Genomic DNA, 23,268 nt, shown 5'->3' with positions numbered 1-23,268 from the left:
TCCAGCCTCCCCTGCTCCGTGTGTGTGTGCGATCCTTCAATTCTTCCCGGATCCTGATTTTGCATTTCTAACGAAGCTGAACTGACAAAGCGTGAAAGTAGTCTAAAAGGAAAGACAAAGAAAGTGACCCTGCTTTCAGTGCGCCAAGACTAATCAATATTCCAGAAGCCCCGCTTTCCCCTCTCTGCTGATGTGTGGCTCGGGGCGGGCTGGTTTTGTCCTTTTTTTTTTTTTTTTTTTTTTTTTTTTTTTCCGCGGCGCTGCCGGGCTGGCAGTCTCCTCCCCTTTCCTTAAGTCCCAGTGATAGCAGGCTGCCGTGTTCCGGAGCACATGCAGATGTCAGCTTTGGCGCTGCCGCCCGCCCGGCCCCGCTCCGCGCTCCCCAGCTCGGCAGCTCCCGCAGGTGAGCCCGTCCTGCCCCTCCGCGGCTCCCAGCGCCGGGAATCGCCTCCCGTCCGCCCTTCCCATCCCAATTAATGCAGCCGTCCCTCTGGCTGCGCCCGCGTTCTTTCTTGATCTTGATGTAAATTGTACAGGACAGATTAGCTGCGTTAAACATCCTGGAAAGAAAAGGCACTGTGAACGATCTCTCTCTCTCTCTCTCTTTTTTTTTTTTTTTTTTTTTTTTTTTTTCCCTAATTATTTCATTTCATTTCATTTCATTTCATTTCATTTCATTTCATTTCATTTCATTTCATTTCATTATTAACACCAAAATCTTTCCACTAATCGGTCGGTGGGAAAAAAAAAAAAAAAAAAAAAAATCAAACTCTCCTTCCACACAGCAGTCTTGTCCACGGAAGAACGGAAGAACGCTCACTATTTACAGTATTTAGCTCGGTCTCAGAATGTTTCCACTCCTTAAAGCAGCAAAATTTTATAGCGTCCTGTTAAAATGCAGGGAGGACATTGCACTAAAGTGCCGGTCTTGAAACATATGGTGAAAGCAGCGATCAAAATCCACCAGAATAAACTTGTTACAACATGCAACTTTGTTTAAAGCTTGCTGGCTGAAATCCTGTGCATTTTACATTTTACGTGTTTCCTAAAAAAAAAAAAAAAAAAAAAGGTGTTTTGGCACTAAACCTATAAAAATGAAATGTTAGCGTTGAACTGAACTGCATATAAACAGAGACAGATTTCAGCACAAGCACTTAAGTTTATCCATTTATTCATTACTAATTTCTTTTTAAAAAGCATGCAAGTGAATATTAACTAAGACTTCAGAAAATGGGATTCTCAGTCTGGAAAATACTTTTGAGAAGTCTCCCTTATTAACCAGCCATCAAAACAAAGCTCTACCACCTAAAATAAAAAGTAATACCTTAATGAAAAACTTTTAATATTGAAACATTTTAAGGTCGATTCAGAATGTGATTTCTTGAAGTCAGATGTGATGTGGTTGGTTCTTGGGTTGTCCTGCACAGGTCCAGGATTTTCCCTTCCACCTTAGTTAGTTTGTGATTCTGTGATAGATGCTCATAATTGCTATCAGGACAAGCCAAGCATCACTCTGCAATGTGAGCTGGTGTTACAGTCTGAAGCAACAAGTTAAGTGGGATATTACTTCTGATGTTTCACAGATGTGCTTAGAGTAGTTTATACAGCTAAAAGATGAATGTTATCAACATAAAGCTGTCAAAGGCATATCTTCTAAATACTGGTTGAGGGATAAATAAACTATTGCTGTTGCCTTTTTCCATGTGAAAAGAAGGAATTGAGCCAATGCATTCAAACATTAAAAACATCTGATATGTAGAACAATTTAAATTTACCAGTTTGAGCAAAATATTTTTCTTCAGTGGTTAATGTGAAGGTTAGCTAGATTGTTCTTCAAATAATAATTGCCTGATAAAAAGTACAAAAGCAAGCCTGAGAGATAATTTTAAACATTATAATACCATAAGTTGCTATGATTTGTACTGATTTTACTTTTATGTATCAATAACAAATACAAAAAAAAATGTTACTCCTGGGTTTTACAGCATGACAGCAGCTCAGATTAATCTCTGAAGATATGGCACACTTATCTGATCAGCCCTTATAATCCTTCTTTCAAAGTCATTCAGGTTTTGCATCAAAAAATGCTTAGATACTAAGAACAATATAAGTTTTACTGAGACATGAAGTATGTTTCTTCTATGTAAATATATATCTTATAACTCCCCTAAAATCTTACTGCAATGTTTGATATTTCTTGTCTTGCAGGTTTCTCCAATACCTCCCACTGAAAAGGGTCCTCCACTTTTCTGAAGGGATACTCACAGAAGTTAATTATAAAAGAAAACTTTCAGCAAGATAAATGACTAAAGGTAACGGAGAAGATCCAAAACCTGGAAGTAGGATGGAACGAATTCAACAAGGAGTCCGGAAACGTACACTTTTGGCAAAAAAAAAAGTGCAGAGCATAACAAAGGACGATGTTAAAAGTTATTTAATGAGGAATGCCTTTGTGCTCTTCACCGTTGTTGCTGTGATTCTTGGTGAGTAATTTGTTCAATAGGAATATTCTGTTCTCCAGTGCATTTGACAATGACGATGTGACTGGGTGATTTGCATTACAAATGAGTTTCCAAATTCTTCTGCACTGATAAGAATGTTCTGGCTTGGAGAGTTTTGGCTTTGACAGCTGCATGAAGTCTAAGGAAGAGCCATTAAATTATTCTAGTAATTCCTAAGAAGAATTTTCATGAGAAAAACCAAACAGAATAGCTGTTTTACAAATTCTTCTCTCAAAGAATCAGATACAATGACTGAACTAATTGAGCGTTTTCAATTTTATCTTTTCCTCCCAAAGCCAGTTGAAGCAAAATGCTCAGGAAGTTACTTATTCACCTAAACTATAAAAAATTTAACACTTTGAATGATGAACAGGAACTCTCAATCAATGAAGAGACATTTCTAAGCAAAGGCATATAATAAATACAGCCTCTATCTTTTCAGTTTTACTTGATAAATGCAAACCTATCTTTATTCTCCCTCAGCCACTCACAATCTTACACATGCATCTTTCGGATGCAATTTGGACAACAATGGCAATGTTACTTATTCAAAGGACTGAAAGATAGCACCTGATTAAATGCCTTTTAAGAGTGTACTGAGAGGAATCCAGTACATCAAACAGCCTTTAGATTTGGAATGCACCAAAAATGTAAATTCATAATATTGCCACATACTTTAAATTACCATTAGAAAGAGAATCTGCTGAGAAAAAACATGCAATTTTTAAAACTAATTTTCCTTTAAATTATCACTTATGACAATTTTTCTTTAACTAGATATTTTCAAAGTGGCACCATATTTCATGAAATAACCACTCTTTACAGGGTGAGCAAGAACTTAATGGCTTTACTCTATGGCTTTCACTTTTCTCATTAGTCTGAAATATAAAATTGTGAATCTGATCATGATGGTGATGAAAAACCATATGTAAGCTCCTATGGTCTATATCCTTTGCCTATGTAGGCCCTAAAGGACTTCACAATGCTGTTCTGCAGAGGTCTGCAGAGTTTCTACAACTCTTCCAGGAATTGAAATTTTAGGGTTTTACCATTATTATTGCTTGACACCACATCAGCACTGTTATTCCAAATTAATTTCCAGTATGGTTGTCTTTTTCTGGGAGAAATATATATTAATTTGCCTATTGGTAAAATAAAGTACATTTTTGCTAGAGCAGAAATTTCAGTTTCTGATACTTATGAACAGTATTTGATAGCAAGCATTTTTAATTACTAAGAATTTTATTGGTGTAAAATGCCCATTAATATGAAATTAATATCTCAGGTGTAAAAAAAATAGGTGTTTTATCTACGAGGATCAGAAAAAGCAGAGCAAGTCAACAAAGTTTGGAAACACTGTCCAAATGCAAAGAATATAATTCTTTGATTGTTACTTTTCTATGCAGCATGGGAAAATTGGTTTTTTGCAGCTTTTTCTCTGCCATCTACATCCAGTAGGGCTCTCACAAATTTGCTAATGTGTAAATGAAATGTAGACTGGACAAGTGTTTTTGCTGTTATTGCTGGTTCCAATTAATGTTAGGTAATTACTGACACTCTGCCCACTACTCCACTACCACCTACATCAGAGGATCAATAGGCACTGGAACACAAGCTGAAGAACTGATGAAAATGCGTAGCCTAGCATGAGCAGGCTGCTCCAATTCTGCTCATGAACCTGCAGATGTATCTAGTGTAAAATCTGGAAGAAAAAGTCTTCTTGTTATTATCACAAAAAGTTCAAAATTTTTCTTACATTTGTTATTTTTGTTGTAGTTTTGCAGTACCTGTATATGATCGGGGCAGTAATTTCATGGTTTATAGATTATGAAAGGTAATATTTGGGGGTTTTGAGAGTTTTTTGCTGTTGTGGAAATACTCAGAAGTAGGGAACAGATGGCTAAAGAGTTTGGAAAACACTCAGTGGTTGAACTCCATCTGTCTAGTTTGGCAAGGACTAAGTTGTTATCATCACTCAGTTGTTTGGTGATCTGTGGAAAATTAGATGGTGGGCTTGATCCCCTTCCTAGCAGATGGTAATCAATGTTGCAGAATTAGCCCACCAATTAGAACTACTGGCTCTCCCCTTTGAGATGCTTGGATGTGAGTCTAGGTGGAATCCAAATTATACTCAGGCCAGGGTTGAATAGTTTACAAGAAATAATGCTTAATGCTCTGTAATCTAACAGGCAGGTGACAGTTCTTACTGCTGTCAGTCCAGAAGTTTTCATAGAGACCATACTGAGGAAAAGATTTTATTTAGAGAGAGAATTTCTTCAGAGACATTTTTTCACTTCTCTTTTAGCAAAGGATAAAAACGAAAAAGTCTTTTTTAATAGAGCATTTCCTATTTCTTTGCTAAGCAGGCTTGATTTTGGTAAAGGACATAGGGGCTTACCTTAGTTCCTAGTTTATAGTGGGGACTTGAGCTTGTGTTGAAGTGGGAAACTTTTACTTTGCTATGAAGTGGGCAACTACAATATGCAATTTTCCCAATTGTATACAGATGTTTTGCAAATAGAGTGAGGTTTTTCTGGTATTCACATGACAAGGAGAAAGAGAGACATTCATATAGCATTCTGCTGTTACTGTGATTCTAAACTGAATTCTAAACTAAATTCACTGCCTGTTACCATGCTAACCCAATTATTCATTGAAAATGTAGTGATGAAGATGCAAGAAGCTTTAATTCATGTTGAAAGATACTTAGAACTATACTCCATTCCCTAAAAAAATGCATGGAATGTCCTTCAGACTACACCTTCTGCATATATAGGGTCTGTCTAGCACATTGTCATAATCATTGTTAAAATTTTTAGCGAAATTAAAACTTTGCTCAAGCCCTCCAAGAAACTTGGAGAAAAGTATAGTCAATAAGTTAATTATGATGTAATTTTTCTCATTCTCCTTGTTCACATAAAGATATGATTAATTAGTTTTCTGTAGTCAATCATGTCAAGACCCAATAGATGAAAGCAATCATGTGAGACAAATTTGGGAGGTTGACCACTGGTAAGTCAAGAATATCATGATGACCAGGAGCACTTTAAGGTAGTGTAGGGATCATGGTGGCTCATGGAAGGTCTGCAAGAAATCTCACAAACTTTGAAGTGCTAGCCAAATTACTAGCAAAATCTCAGGCTCTCCCATGCTACTCAGAATCATCATCCTGTCCCCAAAATCTCCTTCCTTTCAGATACACCCTGTGTCAGCCTGCCTTCATTCTCACATCGTATTTTCTGAAAAGTGGCACAGACATTGCCAGGCTCTGACAGGACTCTAAACACCAAAGAATCCCCTGTGGGTTCTGAACTTGAACTGAAGGGAAGACTGAGACACAGAGTACTGCTGAGCAGAGATCCTCAGAAGCTCTCTGTAGAGAAAAGCTGCTTTAATTGAGGGGCTCACAGAACAGAGGCAGGTTGTGAAGCAAGCACTGTGGAAAGCAGTTTTTGCACAGTTATTAACTCCAAATAGCCAGCTAAAATCTTTTTGCCAGAGGTATATGTTGCAGTTGTCTGCTGGGATATTCAACGGGGAGGGGGATGAATCCAGCCCTGTTCTCTGGCTCCCTGTTTCCCCAAAGGGAAGAGGGAATGCAGGACTGGCTGTGTCATTGAAGCCAGACTTCTGAAATTGCCAGCAATCTCACAATAGGTGTGAAATACAGATAAATCCATACAACCTCTGTTCTGCAACAGCATGCACCATGGGGCAGACTCCAAAACTTTTCTGGGATGTTTACCAAAAAAGCCTAGTTAAAAGTACAGAAAGTGAGATAAAGGCCTTGCCCTTTGTCCCCAAAGAAAAAATGCAAAGAGATAAATAAAGGTTTGAGAGGATGCTTCATGACACAGAAGGCAAAAAAACCCCACAAAACCTTTACAATATCTCAACAGTGAAAAGTTGTGCAAAGGGGCAGATTCTCCGATCTTGGGGAGCCTCCCTGTCTGAACAATACTTTAAAGGCCTATGAGGTACAAATCTGTGATATGCAGGCAAAAAAACCCAGGATGATGCCCACAAAAACAGCAGCCTTGTGTGTTGAAGAAACCTGTTTTCTGCTATTGGGAGACCTCTGAATCCACTTAAGAGTGAGGCTGACATACCCAGAGAAGGGCATTTGACCTCACTATATATTGTGTGACAATTCCTAAGGCAGCATTGGTAAAATTTGCACAAGGACAAAGTGAAGCTCCATCACTGATGGAGAAACAGCTCTGGCACCTGAGTTTTAGGTGAAAGAATATGTTAGAACACAGAGAGAAAAATAAATAAATATATATATATATATATATATGGAAGAATATCAAAATGGTTTACTGTAGTTTATAGTTAAAGAAAAATTATTTTTATGCTGAACTCAGAGGCTGACTCTGTCTCAAGGCTCTCCTGAAGAACCTGCCTAACACAATTGATTTCTCACTGAGTGGCAAAATCTTCCTAACTAATATTCTGAAAAATTTGCTAATCAAAACTATTCTTTTAAGTATAAAATAGCTACAATTATGGGAGGAAAAAAAAGCATAAACAGGTACCATAAAACTCAGGGTGACACTTAAAACTCCAAAAGACACTATTCTTTTCCAAAAGAAGAAAAAGTATAGAAATGCAAAGAACTTTAACTCTGCCATTAAGAAGCTAGCAGTAAAAGTCAGACTGTGAAATATGAACAGTACTCTAGCTTGACAGTCACTTGCAAAATAAAATAAAGTTAATATATTATCACATTCCACATTTCTTGCCATTCTTTCTGGTGTTACAGAAATGAAACAACGATTGTTGAACTGCCATACATGGCACAGAGTAGCAACAATAAACTTGGGTACCTTCTGAATAACAATAAAACGTTCTGGAGAGAGCAGCTGTGCATAAATGCACGATAAATATGCAAAATCTGCCAAAAATCAACTTATTTCTATCCTAACACTCTAAATTGTCAAATTAGTGGACTTGCAAAGTGGTGCTCAAAAGCAGTAAGTCTGAATGGTCATAAAACAGTCCAGAGAAGTCCACTCCACTCTTCATATAGATTGAAAAAAGGCTGCTGAGATCCCCAAAATTCTATCTAGAAGTTAAGAACAAATGTGTTTATATAATTCTGCTTCTTACAAATCAAAATTCAAGGCTATCCTAGGCAAAGTGCATGGCAATCACTCTGTGGGACATGTAGGATGTAGTTTCTCAGAGATTTTACAAAAAAATTCTCTGAATGCCATTGGAGAATGGTCATCATGCTATCCAAAGATATTTTACAACTGAAACAGTGGATATCCAAGGATTCACAAGAAAACTTTCATATTGATCCTGAAAGGGGAGTGAAAAAAGATATCAACATGAAATAACCAGAACAAGGGCTTGCCAATCCTTTCCATTTTTCAGTAGACAGGAACTATAATTGCTGTGGTGGCTCAAGGCAGCACAAAACCATGAGCAAGATGCCAGATATTTGTATGCTGAGTAAATATTTGACATTGTTAGATCCTTACTAGCACTTGTAAAGCTAGAACAAGATGTCATTGGAGATGAAATGCTTTTGAGTTGGCCCCAATGAAGGTGTGGCTGAAGATGGTATGTTCAGCTGTTCAAGGAGTCCTGAAAATTTCATTCATTTAGCTTAAAATTATGACAAAATTTCTTGAAATAGACAGGCATCTGAAAGTTTCAAGAGATTGTATGATATCATAGAAAAAATGTTTTTATAAACTGCTCAACTTTAAGTGCATTTAAAAAGTTATACAAATAAATCCAATATTAGAGAAAAATAAACAAAGTTGCTAGACACTCTAGATGTTGAAAAGGCTGCTAAAAAAAAGCATGATATAAATGCAGGCATTGGGATAATTTGTACTGTACTGTAGCATAGACTTCTAGATCAGTAGCTGACACATTCTAATTTTTTTTTTTATTTTTCATGCCTTGTTGAAGGAAAATCAGGTGTTTTGTAATCACTACCTTCAGAAAATAATCCATGTAGTCACATTAGTTGTCTTTATCCTCTGACAATCCTCACAATTCCTTCTGTTTGCTGTGCATTTCCTCAGGATTTTGTATTTAATTTCATTTTCAATCACAACCCAGTAATCTAATGTTAAGTAAACTTACAAGGCAGACATTGAGGGGCTGGAGTGAGTCCAGAGACAGACCATGGAGCTGGGGCAGGGTCTGGAGCACAGGTCCTGTGAGGAGCAGCTGAGGGAGCTGGGGGTGTTCATCCTGCAGAAAAGGAGGCTCAGAGGGGACCTGTCACTCTCTACAGCTCCCTGACAGGAGAGTATAGCCAGCTGGGGATCAGCCTCTTACAGATAACAGGACAAGAGGAAAAGGTCTGAAGATGTGTCAGAGGAGGCTTAGTTTGGATATTAGGAAAAATTCCTTCATTGAGGTTGTCAAACACTGAAACAGTCTGCCCTGGGAGGCATGGGAGCCACCATCCCTGGAGATATTTAAAAGTTGTATAGATGTGGCACTTTGGGATGTGGTTTAGTGGTGGACTTGGCAGTGCTGGGTCAAGAGTTGAACTTGGTGAACTCAGAGGTCTTTTCTAGCCTCAGTGGTTCTTTTTTTTCAATGAGATCTAGCATATATCAAAATATATTTTTTTCACAGAGTATTACAATTCAGTTTAACTGGAGTTTTGGAGCAATAAGGCAATGCAAGTGATGATAAAAAAGTACTCAGAAAGGAGCAATAAGAAATTTCTGACTCCAGTACCAATTTATCCATCTCTGTTTTTCTCAGAGTATTCTATGGTGTCTACAATGGATGTTAGAGAGCAACTAGGCTCCTCACAAAGAAGTCATAAATTATTCATGGTTACAAAAAAAAAAAAAAAAAAAAATATATATATATATATGGATTAGGGAAGAAACTATGGAAAATAGTCAAAGAATAGATGGTAGTTATTTCAGAAGAATTTTAGTAAAAGCTGGATGATTACATTTATGTCAACCCATCAGACTTGAAGTTGTATAGCCAGTGTTGGCACTTTCAATCAACACAATGAAACCACAGGGTATGTAATCCTTTAAAATCCATTCAAGAGAAACTTATTTTGTGAAATAATAGGTTTGATAAGCGGTACAACAGTGAAAAGGAAAATAATTAAATTCTAGAAAAGAGGCAAAGAATGCAAGAAGAGTCACAGGAGAATCAGGACAGTAACAAAATGATACTGCTCCTCATATTCCCTGGTTATTCTCCTATGTCCTTCCTCTTAGCATGAGTTATATTCACCTTTTGAAATCTCAACATTTAAAAAATGCAATATCTTGCTTGAAATTTAGCATGAGTATATATATTCTACTGTCATGGATAGAAGATAATAAACAGAAATGAGCTTGAGAGTTATAAAGTGTGTGCTTGTTTTACACCTTTTACTGTGACTTGGTATAATTGAAAATTGATTTATTCAAAACAAAGTCTATAAAAGATGGGGCTTAATTTTTAAGCATTATTTACACTGCAACATAATCTGGCCCCTCAAACTGGTTCTAGTAAATGCTTTGGTTTTGCCATGCACAAGGGCTAAATCAAAGAAAAAGAGTAAAATTGCCTTTGGGCAATTCTACAGGACCAATAATGAGGGAATGATGCAAGCAAAGGAAGCTGCCCATGGAATCTAAATCTCAGAGCTGTGTGTCTTTTTAGTGCATGAGCTGGAGCAGGGAGACTCAATGGGGTAACTGCATGACCAAAGATGTAACCACCTAACACCTTCCAGCAGGAGCACAGGCAGCCAAACAAACAAACAAATAACAAAAAACCAATCAGGTTTGCATTCCTACTCCCACTCCTTTCTGAGTCAGGACCATGCCAGACATTTTCATCCAGTGGAGATGCAGAAACCCAAGAGTCCTCAGCTTGGGAATGGTGTCAGCAGCTGTTGAGGAGCTAGGTTATCCTTTCCTCTCAAAAGGCAAGTTACAGGAGGAGGCAATTCCACCATTCCTTTCAAAGCCATGTTATTAGGCAGAGGGAAATGTAAGGACAAATGTCTAAGGACAAATACATACTCCAAGAGACCAAAAGCCAGCATTGTATTTAACCTAATGACTAAAATGCTCACCTATAACAGGGAGCCCCAGGCTGCAAAGTGATCCTTTGGCAAGAACAGGGATACAGGGAATCCCAAGCCCAGATGATTCTGTGCATGCTGTGTGACAGCTGTGTTCAGTTGCTAGTTCCTCAGGACTTAGCCTGGAATTAGGCAAATAGGTGTTTAGGTCATGGCAGTTCAGAGAAAAACACAAGCAGAAGGTTGAGAACTGAGGAGTCTTCCAAAGCAAATGGAGCAGTGCCCATTAACTTTATAGATTTCCAGAATTAAGCTTTTTTTTTTTTTTTTTTTTTTTTTTTAATGGTCTGGAGGGACTTGAAAGGTCACTTACTGTGTAATTAAGTATTATTCCAGGTGCAAGTTTCCCTGTGCCATTTTGGTGAGCTTTCAGACAGGAAAATTCTGCCATTGGGAATAACACCTAACACTGAGAGGAGAGGTGTCACTGCCTGTAGGGAGGCTATGTCAAAATTAATTATCTGTGCTACAATGTATTTTTCAGATGAGTTAACTCACAAGAAGTAAAGCAGGATACCTTTTTTTAATCAACTGAAATGAAAGACTTCTGGAAATCCATATATTGGAAGAGGCTGTTGGCAAGTAAAATAAATAGATGGGAGGTTCTATTTGCCAATAGCTTCACACTCATACTGAGGATTTTAGGGATGAAGGGGCTCATAATCAAACAGCTAGGGACTGAAAGCATCCTAGCTATCTTTTTAAGAAAATGGTAATATAATTCCATGAATTTCAGCCATGAGACTGATTTTTCTTATGGAAATAATTCACCAAACAAATCAAACATTAAAAAAAAATGTGTTGTAGTAAGGCTTACCCCTGATCTGGTGAAAATTTTGTATTCTAGAAGAGGAAATGCTCTCTCTGAGTCTATCCAGGTTGTTTGCATGTCTCAGCAAAATACTGGACAAAAAAGAAATCCATTAAGCACGTCTGCCATGGGGTATGTTCTATGATCCAAGTAGTTCTGGCCTGGGCATATCTTGATTCAACAAAATATTTAAACCTCAGTGTCAAACAAGTCATTTACAGATTTAGACTATCAACCCTAAGCTAAATTAGCAGGTGGTTTTGCAGGAATTGAAAGTTGGACTAACTCCATAAAGATCTGTGTGCATAATTTGAATGTCCTACTGATGATGGTGTTAAACTTCATATGAAGACAGTCCAGCCTAAAATGAACTCTTTATAGTGTGTCTAAGCTGGAATTTAAAAAATAAAAGCAACTGTCCATATCCAACTTCAAGATCTCTGTCAAACTACACAAAAATTTCCCCAGAGTTGAGCTCTGTTTTCTGTACATGTTTGCACAGAGTTCTTGGACCTGAGTGATCTCAGTCTCACTGTCTGCAATTCCTTTGTGCAACAATCCTGTCAAAAAGACAAAATAATGGGCAGCTGAAACCACAGTAGGGAGGACTAGAATTCAGTGCTGGTAAGGAGTATGTCAGCTTCCAGCCAAAGAAAAAGAGGAAAGAAAGAAATGTGAAGCAGGAAAGGTACCCTGTAAACTTTGAGAGAGCAGCTTTCTGTTTTGATCTATATTTTATTGAAATAAAGACATCAACTTTAGTCATGAACGTGAAGCAGCAAAGCCAGGCATGAAAGGAACAGTTATTACATTAATTTTGTGAAGCACTGAGTAGTACCTTAATTCTAAGTGATACTATATAAAATATAATCTGATACATATTGTGAATGTCTGAGCTTTTGTATGTGTAAATAAGATATTATTCCTGCATGTTAGTGGAATTATTTGCTGTTTTTTGGATCAAAAGTAATTTTTAAAACATAGCTCAGAGACTAACAAGAGTACATAAACTAGGCATAGTTTGTCTTTCAATGAAGACTCTTGTCTGAGGATGAAATAATGAATAATGTCCCTATTCCATTAAGAACAGTCTGCTTCAGTGCCAGCAGTGAAAACTCTTAGTTCCAAACCCTCCACTAATGCCCTGCAATTGTATGTCTTGAAAATAATATTTTAAAAATTTTTTTAAAAAAAAGTGAGAAATCAAAGATTACAAACAAAAGATAAATACAGAAACAGATCAAGGAAAACAAGCAAAAAAAATTAAAAAATATTTAAAGGCAAGCAGAGAAGTTGAAGTTGGATAAAAAGAGAACAATTTTTTGGGCAAGTTCTCAAAGGAACAAAATTGCCTCCTAATTGGGGAAGACAGGCAAATGAGCCAAACAACAAGAGACAAAAGGGAAAAAGTGTATGAGTCTAACACTACAGCAAATAAATAGCAAAGGACAAATTTCAATGGTTTCTAAAAAGTCTTTTTAACAGCACTCAGAAGCTTTTATACACTCAAATTTGGTGTCCAGTTTAGGCAGCATCTGGTCAAATGGTGCTTTTGCTCATTGCTTTGTTACATCAGCTCCTACATCTTCAAACTCCCCTTTGCACCTGCATGTTTTCTGCCCACGAAATCCAAGAGGAGATGCCATGTGTGCAACTAAAGGGAGAATGCAAGTGCTTTATAGCTGTAGCCATAAAGGGTTTCAGGAATTCAGGCTCCTCCAGAGCTGGGCAGGATGTGTCAGGCAGTGTTTGACTAAATCTGAGCTGGGAATTAAGTGCTCTGCCAATCTAACTCTAAAGGTCAACAATACATGTTTACTGTAAAACATCTCTGCATCTTTGCAAATTGTAACTGAACACTGGTGAGGGGTTTTTGGGGAAAATAATCTCTCCTACAGAATAAAGCAAACCTTCAGGCTCAGGCTCAGGGGCAGCTGCTCCTGAGGCACTGTGGCTGTAGGACTGTGTCTCTGTGTCTCCCCAGCACAGCTGAGAGCACCAGGACACTCCTGTGGTCCTGAGCAAAGGTAGCACACTGACCTCTCTTTTGATGCAGTGGACAGCTCTCTGACATCAACATCACTCTTAGTTTGCTATGCACTTGCTTTTCTCTGGACATTTCCCTTTTTGCAGATCCCAGATCTTTTCTGGATCCCAGTCATGTCTAGGATATGTAGCTCTTCCACATTATTTCTCCCATGACTCCACTCACAGTATGTCTCAGACAAAGGAGGGGTAGCTGCTTGTGTCCAAGTCAACATACATTCCACTTTAATATAGATTCTAACAGGGCAACTTGGAGCACGTCCCAAATCTCTCTGCTGCAGTGTCATCATGCAGTTATAACCTGGCATTTATGTTCAATAAAATGGTTTAAAAGGGAATGTATCTTCCTACCTACATAAGGAAAACCAGAAAGCAAGGAAGGGCAGGGGGGGTGATACACCAGCTGTACCAGGGGGTGAAGATTCAATATGAAATTATGGAACAAAAGTCATGAAAATCAAAGTTGTGCTGAGCAAATTGTGTCACTCTGATGGCAAGCAAGGAAAGAAATTAAGAAAGGGATTTTGCCGGCAGCTTGAAGTATTTCTTATCATGGAGAAGTAATTTACCTGTTTGTCTCAAGTAAATACAGTTGTGGACTTATCTGAAACTGGCTCTTAGAAGAAAAGGTGTCAGAACAAAATGGCAAATTAAGCAATAACAAATGACCCAAAGAACAAAAGCAGTCATTCCAGAGCTCTGCAGGAATGTAGGAATGAAATGTGCAGCTAACAAAAATATACAATGTCCCATTAAACTGGGAGAAGCCTGATTCCCTTCATGGCTCTTGCCCAATTGCTGTTATAGAACAAAATGTTATTTGCTTCCGGTTACAAGGTTTTCTGGAACTGAACTATTAACAGCTGTTAGCATTCTACTCAGTGTAAGGTTTTGGGGTTTTTTCCAGTTATTTTTGAAGTTTTCTATTTCCTGCCTGAAAAGAAAAAATAATTCTGTTCCTCATATATTAAAGGAAAGTATATTGATGGACCTCATTTAAGAGTGTTCTGAGATTTACAGCAAAAAGCAGAAGTGTATATAGCTCTCAGCAGTGTGTTCTGATTGAACTGGCAAGCACTGATAAAGACAAAGCAGCTCTTGCATCATTGATATAACACATAGTGATTTCCTCTTGAAATATATTTAAATGGTGTTAGGTCAATTGAGAAGTACAACTGTCAGAATTCTGCACTTCTTGCTAGAAAATGTGGCAGAGAACCGGGGCATTGTAAACAAATGTAAGCTTGAAATAATTGCATGATCTTAATTCCTGTGGGATTCTGAAATAAGATAGAGACCAGAGCTCATAAGAATTCATTTCCATAACTTAGACTTAAAATAATTAATTATTTGAAGTAATGAATAAAGCAATCTTCACTTTTTATTAAATTTATATATAATTCTTCTAAGTGGGCCAGAAGGATAGATGGAAGCTTCCCTAGAATTCTTGCATGAATGTTTAGATGTGCATAAAGCCCACATTTTCTAAGAGTTATGGTTTAGGATTTTTTTAATTGACGTGTTTTAAACTCATGTGTAGGTGTGCCACCCATTTCATGTGCAACACAAAGAGTCGTGTGAAACAGCCCTCCACTATTGTGAGACCAGAGTATCTTTGGGACATAATTAAGAACTTCATTTTCTACAATGAGCATTTTGAAGGTCGTTTTCAAATACAATTAAGGAAATTGTATGGTTTTTTTATTTTTATTTTTTAAAAACAAGCCATCTCCATAACATATCTGCTCCAAAAAAATTTGTATTACAAAAGTATTTTTGTCTTGCTACTTTAGACCCTGTTTTTATTGCTTACTTCGTCACACTTTGATTTTAATCCACTTAAGACACTATAGAAGGTTCTATGGCTTTTTTAGCCATACAAGTATATTTTTTAATATCTGACATGAAGGCTTTATTGTTTCATCTCTGGTGCCCAACACCTAGTAGTGAAGACCTTAGGCCATTCATCAATATGTTCCTATTTTTGGAATAAATAATTCCAAATCATAACTACCATTTTTCCATTTCCATCCCATTGTCCTAGCTGCCAGAATTATTTTCACCTTCTGCTCCTTGCAAGTTTTAAATCCCTTTTCACTGTATTCATACATACTGAGTTTAATTTTGTACATCTGCATAGGTACAAAATCAATGCAATAAAATGGTTTAGCTTGTTAGATTGTTCTGATTATCATCATGATTATCTACAAACAAATTTTTTTATATCACTGACAAGAACACCTCAAAAATCATTTTATAACTCTAAGCTGATTTGCTTTTTCATTGTGAGCTGTATAAACTATTCAGCAATGTGGCTCTGTTATACATCAAACACATGTATAGAATTCAGCTTGATAACTTAGACAGGTGCTACTGCTTTTTTTGACCAGAAAAAGCCCAAATTCTTGCTAAATCTACTCTTTCCTGCAGTGAAGAAATGGTACACTATTAACCATCTGAGAAGTCAGGCTCTGATAGTGTTGATTAGTTGCTCTTTTCTGTTACAAAGGGTACACAGAAACCTGCACAACAGGTTGTGGGAGCTTGTTTCACAAGAGGCTTTTTCTCATTACAATTTTCAGAATTAACCTGAAACTTGAAACTTTTACTGAGAAAGGCCAGTTCCAGTATGTGATCTTTCCAGTCTTGGGAAGCACTAAAACTCCTGCCACACACAAAGGAGTGGATGGTTTTTGGAACACTTCACACCTTCCAAGGTTAAGTACCTCCTACCAGGTCTTGGTCCAGCACTTTATTTTGATGCTTTGTCATTGTGCATATTTTTACATCATCATTGTATGCTGCTGTCTCATTGTTTCAAGCCTGTGAATGTTGGCTCTAAGAAGCTAATTCAAAGAAGAAAAGTTACCTTGCCAAATTTAAGCTTTCTGTTTCAAGAATTTTGTTAATTAAACTTTGTCAAATGGGATATTATACCCACTATCTATTTATTCTTACTCAGAGCAGAAAATAAAGTTCAATCTTAATTTATTCTAAAGTCAAGAGGGACTGGTAAAATCATACCATCCTGCATTCATTATCAAACCCTACAATTTGTCTAAATTTCTTCTTGTTCTGTGTGAACTTAATCAATTTTCAGTAGTATCTGTGAAACAACTACTAGTATATCTATATTTCAAGCAGCAAAACTGAGTTCAGAGGCAGGTTCTCATGTCTTGGGCATGACTGCATACAGATCAATAGCAGTGCTAAGATTAAAGCTGAAGAATTAGTAGCTGTTGTGTGTTGACCCATTTCAACATAATAGACTACCAGGGCACATTTTTTTTCACATTGCAGAAATTCCTTCTGTAAACTGCAGTGCTGGGAAACCCTGTAATTATTCACACAGCACGTTAGGACAAAAAAAAAAAAAAAAAAAAAAAAAAAAAAAAAAAAGATAATTTTTGGCTCAACAGGTTTACATGGAACTTCAGAAACTCACTCTCACTACTTCTCACTACCAATAATATTCATTCAAAAAAGCATCTTAGGTCACTTTGTACTGCTTGGATGGTAGTGGAACACATAATCAAGCCCTTAAAGCATAGCATGAGGACTAGTTCTTATAGCAGCCTCAGAAACCCTTACCAGCCTCAGTGAGGCTTTGTACTAGTGCAGGGATTAATTCATGTGGAACTAATTGCAGAACTGTGGCCTAAGCAAGAAACCAGTCTAGCTCTATTTGCTTGTTACCCAGTTGTCAAAATGTAGTGCTCATTAAGTGCAGAAACAAAAGGTCCAGATGGATTCTTTATATCTGAGAAATGTGTTTCTCATATAAAAACAAAGTAATGAGTAACATAGCAGCAGAATTTAAAACTTTGTTGAAAAGAAGGGAACTCTTAGGCAGGTCTTTTAAACAAGAATAACTGAGGGGCCCTTCTTCTATGCATTTTATAATGTAATTTTATCCAAAAAGAAGGCAGTTTATGCAAAATGCACTTTAGTTACCTGAGACTATAGAACATGAATGAGACTAAACCAAATGCCTTCAGCCCTACCACTCTCTTCCATAACAAGAACTCCACACTTGGTGTCATTTGCACTCTAATTACTTTTCTTTCCATCCTGTAGCACTATTCTCCAGAACACCATTCTATTTTCTGTTCTACACAAGACATTTCTGGACTCCTCTAGCTTAACCAACCTGCTGAAGTCCCTAAATCATGATCAAACAGAAGTCACTAAATTGAGAGTTACAGATGTTTCCTTTCACCAGCAGATGTCCATAATCTGGTGTATGAGGCATGACAGATATTTTAGCTAGCAATATTTGGCATGAAGATATTATCTGCTCTATGAAGTGCCAATCAAAAATCTGTCTTTAAATAAAAGCAAAACCACAAAGTGACCAAGAATTGAAACTAGCAGTTGCCAAAATTGTTCAATGTTACAGAATTTTCTGGATGTACTCAAGTTCTAAAACGATCTAGAATGGAGCTGGAATGCTCTGCTGCCTAACATCACTGAGGAGCAGTTTCATAAAACATTTTATGAAACCTGAGTCTGCCTACCTTTCACAAAGAGCAATCCCACTCTTCTCTAAGGCACCTATCTATCAGTGAAGGAACCAACACCTGTGCAGCCATACAAAATGATTCCATCAGGGAATTGACCTGGCTGAAAATTAACCCAGTAAAACAAATTATTTTGCTGCAAACCCACTGTGGTTTGCAGCAGGATCAATGCTCTGATCCAGCTTTCTGCACACAGTTAACCCAAGTGCCAGTACTAGGCAGTGGGGAAGAACATGGAGTCAAGAATGGAAAGGAGAAATAGTTGAGTTTCACCATCTGTATGGTTAATGTGCTCCAGAAAAAGCCATGTGTTACTTGGCTGGGTATAGAAATCCTACATCAGATAGGCACCAAGACATTTAATAGTGACAAATTGCAACTGGTTGTGTCAGCTAAACAAATAACTAAATAAATATGCAAACAAAGCAATTGGTGGCAAATTCAGGACAAAATCTTCAAAGTTTTAGCTGGGAAGCTTAGTTTTCCACAGGTGAGTCCATCTAGGGCTTCCATTTGTATCTCAAGGATCATTTGTCTGTTCCCAGCAAGATAAATGGATCCAGACATTCCCTTGCTCCTGTCCCTCAGGCATTGAAACCCACAACTTAATCACTCAGTAAGGCCTTTCAACACTGATTATCTGCTTCTTTGCAAGTGTCAGTATTCCTGAAGGTAGGCATGTCTAATGACACTTACCTCTTGCTTCTTTTTGACTGTGAGAAGACTAAACAACAAGGGGATTCTCTAACAGGTCTGTCCTGCTTATCTCATTCAATCTGAAGCACATCTGTAGGATACAGAGTAAACAGGCATGGACAAGACTTGTGAAGACTGGTAGCTAGTATGTATATGCATTGCATATATGATTACACTCAAAATCCCAGAATTCAAGACTCTTGGCTGCAGTAGCAGGGATTGTTTCCTTTTCATTAGCACTCAAGATATACCTTTGACAGTAATCCAGATTTTTTAAAATAGCAGCACAAAAATCCTTCTGAATAACTGTCCTGATTGTGGTCAGGAGAGGGTTGATTTTTGCTGTAGCCAGGAGAGGGCTTGGCCAGGACCCAGAGGTTATTCTATACAACCTGGTGTCATTTTTGGGGTCGGGGGAAGGGGCCCCTTCTGATTCTTGGAGTGTGTTGGGGATTTCTGAATGGTGAGCACTTGTGTGTGAATCATTCACCTCTTGTATACTTCATTATTAAAATTACTATTGTACTTTGTCTTAATTGCTGTCTTCAGCAATTTGTTTTTGTTTTTGATGCATGTTGGCTACATGTTTGTGCCTGCAGTTCTCCCACCACAGGGGGATGGAGCAGGGGAGCAGGGGGCTGAGCAAGTGAGATATGGCTTGCAGAATTTGACTGGGAACACTAAATTGGGAACAATTCCTAAATCATGACAATCACTTAACATTTTCGGGTAGGCTACTCACAGCAGTAGGTGACTCCAGAGAAAGTAAATCAGTGTAAAAAATCTGCAGGTTACAATTAGATATGTCTGGTAAGTACTTCATAGCTGTTCATGTTCAGATGTTACTACTTCTTTACAAGACTGAGTAATGATCTTTTTTCCCTTCCTTCAGGTGTAATCCTGGGATTTTCTCTTCGATCATATAAGATGAGTTATCGGGAAGTGAAGTACTTTTCGTTTCCAGGAGAGCTACTCATGAGAATGCTGCAGATGCTGGTCCTGCCTCTAATTGTATCCAGTTTAGTCACAGGTAAACAAAAACAGACAAAACAAAACACACCTCTGCACACCCTCTTTTAAATAATTTTGTAGATGCACACACCAAAAGCAAAAAAGCGGGCACACTATGTCCTAGAAGTATTATAAACTACAGAAAGTCAGTTTATTGCTATTGCTGCTTTAGAGACATTATAATAAGAGGTTTAAATTAATATTCAGAGAAACTGAAAGATGCTTTTCCAAATTCATAGATAATCTAACAATACAAAACTACTCTATGTAGTTGCTATGAAGCTGACTCGATACTCCTCTCCTTTTACTTTCAGAACAGGTATTTCCTCCACAGTGTCCTGTTGTTATCAAAGATAACAACAAACCCCAAGAAAGTTGAAACTATTGATTGTGGGCAATAACACACACCTGTAACTACAGATATGCAAAATATCTTTCTACCTCCTAGTCTTCTGTCAATAGATTAGAAAAAGTGAAATCCTGTGATAGAATTGTATGTGTTGGAGGGACCTTAAAAATCTGGTACCAATCCTCCTGCCATGGGCAGAGACACTTCCACTAGAGCAGATTGCCCCATCCAACATATTCTCCAGCACTCCCAGGGATGGATCATCCACAACTTCTCGGGGCAACCTGTGCTAGTGCTCCATCACACTTACAGTAAAGCATTCATTCCTGATATAGAATATAAACCTACCTTCTTTTAATTTAAGCCATCTCCTCCTCTATCACTACAAGCCCTCTTATAGCCCTTCAGGTACTGGAAGGTGTTCTAAGGTCTCCCTGGAACCTTCCCTTCTCCAGGCTGAGCAAACCCAATGCTCTCAGCCTGTCCTCATGACTTCAGCCCTCTGATCATTTTCATTACTTCCTCTGGACCCACTCCAATATGGACACTTCCATGTCCATAGCGGATAGATGGGATTGTATGGAAAGTCTGGAAGAAACTTAATTCCATCTGTTCTGTTTTGTTGTCTTCTGGTCAGCAGCTCTAATAAGCTTTGAATGCTTTTTACCAAGTTGTTCCTCTAACTAGTGAAATAATATTTTATTTCTTTTGGTGATGTATGCCTTGGCATTCCACCCAAGTTTCTTGGAAGACCTCTCAGTTATGAATATTTAGGATGTACTTGAGATGTATTCATTCTATCAATTATCTGAAGAAAAGAAGGTATGGATTTTAGTCTACCAACAAATCAGCTTGGAGGACTTAATTAAAATTACCCACTGTGCAGTCCTAGGATCTAAAACACAAATACACTAACTTGATTGACAGAAGATCCAGAGACTATAAGTTGTTGTCTATTTAACTGAGTGTCAAATATGTTAATATTAATATATCTTAAAAATGCAAATGAGCAAAGACACATCTTCACAGAAACCAAAGATAGTATGTATGAGTATAACCTGTTAATGCAATAGCAGAAAACTAGGGTATTCTCAATTACAAAATTGTTTGCCTTCTCATATTTCAAGAAAAAAAGTGAAGTTTGTTTCTATGCACATACATTATATGGATACTGAAAGTTAAATGAACACTGAAACTAGGGAGTAAAAGTTTTGTAGGAAAAATAATGGTAGATTTGATTCCCACCCCCTATATAATTCTGTTACATGTAATTTTCTCCCATCTTCTTTTCCCTTTCACCTCCAGAGCTCCCTGAGTTGTCAGGACACTGATAGAAGAACCATTAAATATAGAAAAGGAGAGATAATTACGATTTTTCAGTGTCAACTGGCACTGCTGCCCAATTTTGCAGGATGAATTATTTCAGGAGAATTTATCTGATTATTTCTCAATTCCTTATAACTCTGCAATCATACTGGTTCTCTGAGAGAGCTCAGGTAAATCATAAAATCAAGTAGATCATCCTATACAAGGATTTGAATGATTTTCAATAATTTAAGTAGAAGAACTTCGCTCAGGTAAAGATCAGCAAATCCATCTTAGAAAGTCACAAGCATCACAAGGAGCTGGACTTCTGATAAAAGAAGCTCATTTGCTGTGTCGCCAGGTCTCAGTAGAGATTTTTGTGAAATATCAGAAAAATGAGTTTGCAAGTAATTCTATTCTGAAAAGAATCTTCCTTCTCTGGATTCCATCAACACCCTTCTTTTTTATCTGTTTTTCTTCTGTTTTAAAGCCCTTTATCTTTTTTTTTCCATAACAATCATTTCCTTTATTATAGAAAAGCTTTTGGCAAAGAGAAATCTTCTCTATTTGTAAGATTTGCTCTATTATCATACAAGTGCCTTGTAATATTAAGTGGATTATACTGAGTTCCCTTTGAAGTAGAGGCAGAAATTTTCAAGGTGAATAAGAGCATTTCAAACTTCTTTAGTTGGGTAGGGAATAATCAGAGAAAACTCAATGCAATTAACAAATGGCAGATTTAATTTCTTTTTAAAAGCCCTTCAATACATCAGGACTATATCCTCTTTCATGGGAATAAAATACATTCCTGAATTATTCTAAAAATTGTGGAAAAAACTCTGCTTTCTACACTGAACAATATCTCATTTAGCATACAAATTTTTTTTGTAAAAAGGATATTTTACATATTTGCTGCAGAACTCTCATACACAAATGAACATGCAGGCATTAGTGAATATCAAAATAATAATTAGATACAACCTTTGTAGGTGTACTACTGTGCAATTTTATGTGTGCTTGGATTATTTTTTTACATGTTATAGGATAATTCATTGAATACAAGTCTTATGCTACTCAAGTTAGTCTTAATACCACTCAGGATATTGAAGGCAAATCTCTTATTTCCTTATTTTTTTGGCAAACAAAATTAATGCTCCTTACCTAATCTTAAAGTGACTCCTCCAGGTCTTCATGTTGATAACATACTTTTTTTTCTTCCAATTGTTAATCATTTTAATAAATATTTTTCTGTTTTCAGGAATGACAGTGTCCCCTAGATATGATATTCTGGGTTTCTCTTTGTATTTATGCTCATGTGATGGATTTAACTTTGGCAAAACCATAAACTGTGTTATTAGAAATACGCTGGGAAATTACATTCCCTTGAAAATTTGTGAATGTCAAATAAATTAGAACAATAAGATCCAACTAAGAGCTAATGCTCTGTTATATAAATAAAAGATAAATTGAGAAACTGTAGAATTCAGGTAAACAGTTCTGACAGCTATTCACAGACTTCAGGAAAATAAACTATGCAAGATGAAGTCAATCCAGTCCCATTTCTTTACCCCTTCATGAAAGAAGAAATGCAGGATCAAATTCAGAGTTTTTTAATCACATTTGCCTTATGACTTGCCACCACTGCCCATGGTTCAAGCAGGTGTGCAGCTTTCTCCATGAGATTCTATCTTCTGACGTGTGTTTTACCAGGCATGTAGTAACATCTGCTTGGGAGAAAATGGAGATTGGTTGCATACCATTCACCATCTTTTCATGTTTATAGGAAAATATGATTATATGCATGTCTATAGTATTTATTTTTGTGGTCTAGACAAAAATTCAGCTGCATACTATATGTTGGGCTTTATTGCCTATAGTCTTTAAAATAAGAGAGCTCCTAATTCACAACTGGGATTTCATATAAAGTCAAAGGCAAAATTAAAAATGGTATA

The 23,268-nt window shown here is 37.1% G+C and overlaps 1 protein-coding gene across 1 annotated transcript in view; it reads left to right on the top strand.

Moving 5' to 3' along the window:
* The first annotated feature begins 299 nt into the window (after positions 1 to 299).
* Positions 300 to 23,268, top strand: part of SLC1A3 (solute carrier family 1 member 3) — a 65,613-nt gene continuing 42,644 nt past the window's right edge. Inside the window, exons 1-3 of the mRNA XM_056514283.1 lie at positions 300 to 403; positions 2,209 to 2,483; positions 19,544 to 19,681. Coding sequence (XP_056370258.1) covers positions 2,303 to 2,483; positions 19,544 to 19,681 — 319 coding nt within the window. The 5' untranslated portion in view covers positions 300 to 403; positions 2,209 to 2,302. The remainder of the gene's footprint in view (positions 404 to 2,208; positions 2,484 to 19,543; positions 19,682 to 23,268) is intronic.

The sequence above is a fragment of the Oenanthe melanoleuca genome, chromosome Z (genome assembly GCF_029582105.1).
Source record: "Oenanthe melanoleuca isolate GR-GAL-2019-014 chromosome Z, OMel1.0, whole genome shotgun sequence".
Classification (NCBI taxonomy): domain Eukaryota; kingdom Metazoa; phylum Chordata; class Aves; order Passeriformes; family Muscicapidae; genus Oenanthe; species Oenanthe melanoleuca.
Note: the sequence above shows the minus strand (reverse complement) of the source record. Positions and strands in the feature narration are given on the sequence as shown.